We start from the raw sequence: 8,486 nt of genomic DNA on the forward strand, positions 1-8,486 counted from the left end.
TGTAATTCTACGTTGCGGTAATTGCTTTTTAAGTTCTGCTTGGCGCCTAAGTAGCAGCAATATCTCTTTTTTTGTGTCGAAGAATTTCGCATCCATTTCACTCAATTATGATTCCCCTTTCACTGAAGCCAACGTGAGTGGGCAGCGTTTTATAAATCGGCGAAATAAAATTCTTCGAGAGAAAAGTGAATAGCGCTTCTTTTACCGTTGTTACAATTGCTCTATACATACTGACATGTACGTATCAAAACATGTACATCATTATAGCGTACACGTTAAGTACGCATGTCGGATTAGTTGCATGCTTAAAACCTAATTGTCACGAAACTCGCACACATACATATATCGAGTTTGCATGACGAAGAGCAACGGTTCTTTCACCCCTCATAGGGGTGAGAATTGTATCTTTTCAGAGCTTCCAAGCTGCACGCGTGCGGCCCCCTTAATTGGACGCGGGTGAATTAGACAGTAACGCGACACACAAATTAATCCTCCCGTAACAAACACACTATTCCGAGAGCACAATGTAGACCGAGCATCATTAAAACGAATGAGAATGTCATTTATACTGATTTTAAAGAGGCTTTAACGCATTACGTAATGCCTTATACCGTTCGAAACATCCAATACTGGAAATTAAACTTTTTAATAATTAGTGAGATTTAAAAAAAATAAAAGCCGTGAGTCAATAAAATCAATAAAACAAATATAAGTGTAATAAAAATAATTAATTAGACTTATTTCATATACATCAATTGGTAGCTAAATATTTCAATCGCTTTTTTAGTCTTCCGCAGTACAAACACAAGAAAAATAAAAAAAATGATCGAAACTTTTACTTATCTTAGTTAATGTATATGAAATTTAAAAAAAACCATTATTTTGCCGTACCATTATTTTGCTTCTGTCTGCGTTGGCTCATTATGGCTTTTACTTTTTTTTCTCTAATTTTTTATTAAATTCTGAGCCTTTATTAGTTCATTTTATTTTAATGAAATTTATTCGATTAAGTTACTATAAATTTTCTCATTGTTTTTTCTCAAAGCATAACAAATAATAAAATATATAAGTATTATTCTTTATAAAATAAGACATTCTGTTATATCTATTTTATACAAGAAATGAAAGAAAGTAAAATCGTTCTCGTGCAGTATTTAAATCTGGAATACTCTCTTTGAAGTGTAGAGATGAAAATACATAATATCGATTTCAGTCAAAATATTTTGTTCTCTTTAAAATGAATTTCTACTACTACATAAATGCTTCATCAAGTGATAACATTTTAAACTTGTAAAATGAAACATTTAGTTTTTAACGAAGAACAAGAGCTTTAGATTAATCCTTTTGGCAAATTAATCATGACTAAAATTTCGAAAATTGTGCAAAATTTTATTATAAAAATATTTTTTAAATAGAACAAAATTGTACTATTTCTCTTGAAATTCTCAATATAAGTCGTGTATCTATTGTCTCGTTAACTGTCGTTAATTATTAAAATCAAACTTCTATCTTTTTCTTTCCCTTTAATATGGGCCTTAATATGGGCTTTTCTCTTTTCAGAATAGGGAATATTCTAAATGCTGCACGGCTTGTGGCGTTATTAACGTTGACCGAGGTATCAAAGAACGTGTCAAGATTGAGCAAGTCGTTGTTCCGTCCGGCGGTGATCTCGCCAAAATTTGGAGGATGCTGATGCCGGGTGCCGCGGGTCTCGGTGTGGGCGCAGTTGGCGCTGTAGGTACTGTGAGTGCCCCAGCGCCCGACGAATTGGTGCAAGGATTGGGGGCCCTTGCTGGTACTACACCACAGCAAAAGGACACTACATGGACAAAGCTGTTTGTCGGTGGCTTGCCCTATCACACTACCGATAAGAGTCTCAGGGAACATTTCAACGTTTACGGAGATATCGAGGAGGCGGTCGTCATTACGGATAGACAGACTGGCAAAAGCAGGGGCTATGGCTTCGTAAGTAATTGCGTATCAATATATTTTCGTACATTCAATTTAATGTATGGTATAAATCGGAGTCATATAATAAATTTCATTTCCATCTCGCATTAGCTGTTGTAATTTTCCGATTAAAAGCGAAAAGTGACTATCAGTCGATACGATTAGCTATTATATTCAACTATAATATTGATTATAACTTTATGCGAAATCATAAATGCTAAACTATTTTTACATATGCACGTAAACTTTAACTTTTCCGCTTTAGATAATACCTTTTCGCATCATCAATGTCGTATAAATTCTCGTATCGGTTTCTTTATAGCGCGAGCATACGTTGATAACATAGAAATAAATTTCACTTGGACTTTCTTAACATTGTTCCTGGACAAATTAACGTTGAGCTATGGTATTTTTTATTTTTATGGTCATTTTTTAATTTATTAATTGATTAAAAAATTCGAATTTATTAAATAAATTTGTAACGAAATATTAAAGCATTTAAATATACATAACTAATTAGGAAAATATTTTGTTTGTATAAATTTATTAAAAAATATTTTCTCGACGATAAACTTCTTAAGTATTCAAAATATTTTCCACAGAACTCGATAGAGATTTTTTTCTAATAAGAAAGTGGTGAAAAAAATCTTTTTATAATTTCTTGAAAAGAGTTTTTCATGCGCGAATATATTTTTATTAGAGCTTTGGAACATAATGTCGTTATTACCGTAGCAATGCTTTCAACCTATCAAAAAGATGATTCATTTTCATCAAGTTAGTTTTAGAGCAAATTAGAATAAATATATGGTAAAAGATCCTAAGATCCAGGTCCCAAGTTTTATTGAAATTCCTATTCATCTCTCTTCATTTACGAGACTTAATGTTATATAATACTTTGTTACCTGCTGCTTTCCCGTATTTCTAACTAATCTTTACCTGCAATCTCTCCATTGCCCATTTCTCTAATTTAGATTAACTTTACTTGGTTTTATTTTTTTCTGATTCTAAGAAAAAACGTTGTAGTAGAATTAGAAAAAAATAAAAAGTCAAACCAAGTAAATACACCAAATAAACCAAATAAAAGACATAAAGTTAAATCGAAACGAAAGTTAATCTATTTTGGTAGAAAAAAGAATAATTGGTAGAAATGGACGTAGAGGGGAATTTGAAGTTCCGTATATTAAGTGAGAATAAAAGCAATAGTCGTTTTGCTTCTCAAGATATTTGCTGAATAGAAAATAAAAATTTTATTTAATAGTGACATCATCTATGAATATAATGATATGTAGAGTGCGTAGAAAATACATATTCAGGCTTATTTTCGATTAATCGAAGAATAAATATAATCTATGCGTAGGTAATTATGGGAGACAGACCGGCGGCGGAAAGGGCATGCAAAGATCCCAACCCCATTATCGATGGTCGCAAAGCAAACGTCAATTTAGCCATTCTCGGAGCTAAGCCTAGAGGTAACTTGCAAACGAGTAAGTATATTTTATTTACAAGACTGCTAGCATTTGCCAATTGAATTTCGTATTTTTGATATTTTGCGTATTACAGTCACGAGTTTTACTCTATTGATACATTGCCAGATATCTAAAACTTTGTTTGTAATAATACGTGACGTGCATTTTGGAGATGTAGAATAAGAATTCTGTCGCATCATTTAATAATCATCGGTAATTATAGAATCATGTATAACATAAATCAGAGGAGACATTTAATCAACGCGATTTATTTTCAACGTTAATTGTGATAAATATAGATTGCGTAATATTTAAAATGAAAATGATTTGGCATGCTTCGAAGTTTTATCTAACAGATAATCTTGAGACGTACACATTTTATGTACAAGTAAACTATATTATATAGCTATGAAACAAAAAGAACGAATGACGAGCAACCAAATAGTGAAGTGTCCCCTGAATCACTCTCTCGAACTCTCTTGGTGGCTTTGAGCCAGCATAGCTTGGCGCTTCGAGACCTGAGTCTAAATTTGCGTTAACCCGAGTGCCGGTCTTGTCTGGCTTTCTTTTTTTCTGATACAAGAATTATCTCTAGCTTAACGCTGAGCGAGAAACTCGTCTTAAAGTCGAGTTTTAGCTGCCAGTGCACATTATTACATTTGCAATTATTATTTCAATACTGCAAATTACTTTCTACATTTATATTCATTTCTATATTTTTCATTCCATTTTTAGAATTTCAATACAGCTGAAAGAATTCTGGTTCTTTTACGAAAAGGCACTTCGATAAAAAGTCTCACAATTATTACTTGATAAAAACAAGAACAAAGAGTTGGTTTTAATTTCTTGGATGAAAATTTTCCAAATTTTTCAATTATTTTTCAATTATTTTTCCACACACCTTTTGTTTTATTTTTTTTTTTATAATTGTCAGAACCGTTTGATATATAAAATTCTAAAACGGGAAGAGAAACTTTATCAATTATATTGAGTTTCTAAAAATATACCAACAGAAAAGTTATATTGTGTTAACAACAAGGAAGAACGGAACATTCTTGATAGGTCATCGTGATATATTCGATTGCATGGCCATTTCAAGTTTATTACATGCACTCTCAGATAGCAAGCATGCCATTGAACCATCAGTACGTAGGTTCGTGCGCATGTTTTATACTTGTGTGTTTGCTTTTATACATATTTATTTCTACTGACGACGGCGCCGCAATAACATGGGACACAACAATTATTAAATAATTATTAATAGAAGTTTTCGGTTAGAAAATAATGAAAAAAAATATACAAATGTCTGGCGAGCTGATTTTGAGTCTTTATAATCGGACGATTTGTTCAGTCATCAATACGAAGAATACATAGATTTCTAGTTCATAATAAGTCATGCGAATTTACGTTTGCTCGATTGTTCCTTTAAAAGATATCACGCCCGCTATTTTTGTAATAATAATTTCATACTATATATATCGATCCGACAAGACTAAAGGAACATTAGCTCTATATTGATTATATCAATGAATGAAACATGACTTTACTGGAAGATATGACACAGATTTCTAACTAAAAATATGAATTATTTTTACTATTCTTTCCATGAACTTTGTGTGAAATAAAATTCTAGAACATATGCTGTGAATTATGCTTAAATGTAATATCAATAAAAACAATTTTTCATATTTTGTTTCAACAGTCTAATGGCTAAAAAGATAGAGGATGCTCTTAAATCATTATACATTTTTAATTGACAAATTCTCTAATTAACTTTGATTATCTTTTAAAAAGAATGTTGAGATATATCTCTATAAAATCGAAATAATAATAATTATTACATCATCATTTTATTATCTATTTCTACATTTAATAAATAGCAAAGTTATATTATTTTAAGAAAAATTTCGCGTTTCAGACAAGATACAAAAAAAGGAATTGTTAAATTTTGTCACACTTAGCAAGAGAATATTTAAATATATTATTGTAAATAATAAATTTCAAGCATATTAATAAAGAAGTCTAAAATTAATAGTAAGTGAGATTCACTAATTATATTTGTGATTCTAGCATTCCCGTTCACTGCAGGCATCCGGGCTGGCTACCCAACAGTACTTCCCGGACAATACGGGTGAGTCTACATTTATGTGCTTTGTCAGGAATATTAAGAATATGTATATGTCGTATAACTGTAGCTAGATCAAAATAGCCTAAGCCAGGAAAAATCCTCGTGATTGTTCATAGTCGATGGCTATCAAATTTATTCGCTGCAAGTCAATGAAATCGTTTTCGCGCGTAATTTTTCGCTTTCTCGAGCGCTCGTTCAGTTATCAAATAGACAAGTCAAATTGCAATACAATTGATCATTTTCGCAGCCATTATTTAAAATTGATTAAGATTGCCAATCGCTATCTCGTAAATGGAAAATAAAACGGAGCATTTTTTGGTGTTTTATGATGGGAATAGTTTTCGAAATCCATTCTTGCAGCGAGCACACGAGTTATTTAATTTTACGCAAGAATTTCTCGGGAATATCGGAGATGGGACGGCAATTAATAATCGGTAATGCAACGTTTAAGAGCCAAGAAGGCACTCGTTTAACACGGAATCGCACGGTCGACTAATTTTACGAACTTTTTTTTAAAGACACCATATATATGACGTTTCAGCATCCTGACGCGCGCGCGTAAGGAGACGGGCAGAGAGTCCTCTTTCCGAGATCCTTGAGACGGCCAAGGGCCATTCTAAGGACCCCATATTAACGCGAAAGAGAGACAAAGACATGAAAAAGAAAGAGAAAAAAAAAAGGGAAAACGTATTAGCGATCGGTGAAAGAGAGAGAGAGAAAGAGAGAGAGAGAGAGAGAAAGGGAATGAGAGAGAGAGAGCGGCACACGCACACGTATCAAAAATCTACACGTATGAGTACCTACGAATTTCTTTCCATGAAGTACATAGTGAAGATCTTCCGGGGATCGGCCTGTTCTTCTTCTCCTAACGTACTTTTTTGACTGTGTTTTTTTTTTCTTGTTTCTTTCTTAGTGAAACTGACGTGAAGTGATGATAATGATTGCGGTTGCTGAGAGATTTGCGATTGTTTGTTATTTTTGGTGTTAGTTTTTTTTAATATTATATCTTTACACTCTTCACACTCTTTTTCTTAATAAGCATTATATTAATAATGATAATCGTAGAAATAATAATCGCAGTACAGATACCTCTTCGGTTCGACATTACTGCTCGATATAAAATGAAATCGAAATGTTCTAGTCTGTTGTTTGAACTGGTGGGCGAATTTTATCTTCATTGTAAAATCAGAAACAGAAAAAAAATACAAGGAATAATACTATCAGCCTAAGAATATATCGAAGGTCTAGATAATAATTAAAAAATAATTCAAGAAATCATTTTAAAATCTTTATAAGTTTTTCAGAGAGACATCGAGAGAAACTGCAAGTTTTCTATAATAAATTTTTCTCTTTTACTCGTTGCATTGTCGATTGCATTAGAAAAAAATAAGTCTTAATATAAAAAAAACAACGATATTATGTTCCATTCATATTGAACAGTATGTTGATTAGTAAAAATAAAAATAATAACATCTAACTTTCGGCGCAACTTTCTCGGTAAATTAATGGTTTTTTATCATTGAAATTAATAAGTTCGCAATTAGAAATTAACGTTATTATTCGTATATTCTTATCGATGAGCGGTTCTTTTCTTACGCAATCTCTTTTAAATATAACCTTTTTCCTCACTTTAGTACTTTTATTTTCGTAATAATGTTTTTTGGCAATTCGTTTTTTTTTTCATTTATTTTTATTCTCTCACGTGTATATTATATTCCGTTTATTATACAATATGATTACTCTCTTGGTTTGCCTATGGTGGCGGGAATATTAAACGAAGCGAGGGTAAAGCGTCTTCCAATTTTAGATGCGAATTTTCGCAATGTTTCCTTTCGCGTTGAGTCATTTGTTTTTTAGTCGAAACGAACGAGGTATTATAAAACACTTTAACGAATCTTTTTGTGATCTAAACCGATTCCTATAAACGTATTTCATCAATCCGGCTGCATTGTTTCCTTTTTAGAATTAAAGAACCATGACATGAAATATGAATGTGAATGGCATAAAGAGCCGTATAAATTATAAAATAGAAGGTTTCTTCGTTAAATTAACGCAAGCCAAGGAAGAAGCGTATCTGATCCGCCAACGAACCGTCCAGCCATTGCTTATAAATATTTAGTCTTTCGGCGTACATAGACCATGCAGACTTCTCGTGCCTCGTCCGCTCGCTTAAAACGCTTTTCGTGAAGAACGCGAGAACGAGAAATGGATAGATGGAAGCCGAGTGCAGCCGAGAGCCGGAGGATGAAGAGACGTTAGAATTCGGTTGGAATAAAGAGAAACGCCGCCGCGATTTTGCGAAGACTACGAGATTCTCTTCTTCTGGGCTCTCCGCCGGAAATCGACCGGCACCGAGACACGAACGGCGTTTTAATTTTTGATCGCGCGACGATCGATCCTATCGCGGTTCACCTCGTTTGGCCCGGCGGATTCTTCAATACCGCACGAAAATTTCATCGAAATGTGGAGAACGTAAAAAAATAGACTCGATTGTAACAACAATTGAGATAGTCTCTCAAAGAAATTCCGCTTAACAAACTCGCTGTCCCTTCGTTAATTCTACTTGTCATGTAAACGAAGAAAAATTATAAACTGGGCAATATCATGTCGCGACGTATGGTCGAAAGATTCGCACGTACTCGAGATAGACGAGAAGAGCGAAATTATTTTTGTAGCTAACACATCAATTTGAAGTTCGGGATAGAGACGACGCGAGATAGATATATTCCTCCTTGGAATGCGATAAGGTGGTTCAAAGTGTCTTTCATGAAATATATGGATGCCCCCATCGAAACTGTATAGGATCCGCTAACCACTATAATATTAATAACCTTGTGTGTGTGGTGAAGGCTTACACTACACTTGGTGTCGCTATTGGTGTTGTATTTTTTGGTGTTGTACGTGGGTGATTTTTGGACTTTCAAATAACACGGTATATATAT

General features: G+C 33.2%; 1 protein-coding gene across 2 annotated transcripts in view; it reads left to right on the plus strand.

The window, feature by feature from the left end:
- Positions 1-8,486, plus strand: part of LOC108754902 (RNA-binding protein 24-like) — a 32,478-nt gene that overhangs the window by 8,228 nt on the left and 15,764 nt on the right. For both annotated transcript variants that reach the window (XM_018497566.1, XM_018497574.1), the window contains exons 2-4: positions 1,561-1,965; positions 3,308-3,434; positions 5,487-5,547. In XM_018497566.1, the coding sequence (XP_018353068.1) occupies positions 1,687-1,965; positions 3,308-3,434; positions 5,487-5,547 (467 nt within the window). In that variant the 5' untranslated portion in view covers positions 1,561-1,686. The remainder of the gene's footprint in view (positions 1-1,560; positions 1,966-3,307; positions 3,435-5,486; positions 5,548-8,486) is intronic.

The sequence above is a fragment of the Trachymyrmex septentrionalis genome, unplaced genomic scaffold, assembly GCF_001594115.1.
Source record: "Trachymyrmex septentrionalis isolate Tsep2-gDNA-1 unplaced genomic scaffold, Tsep1.0 scaffold121, whole genome shotgun sequence".
In the NCBI taxonomy this organism is placed as follows: domain Eukaryota; kingdom Metazoa; phylum Arthropoda; class Insecta; order Hymenoptera; family Formicidae; genus Trachymyrmex; species Trachymyrmex septentrionalis.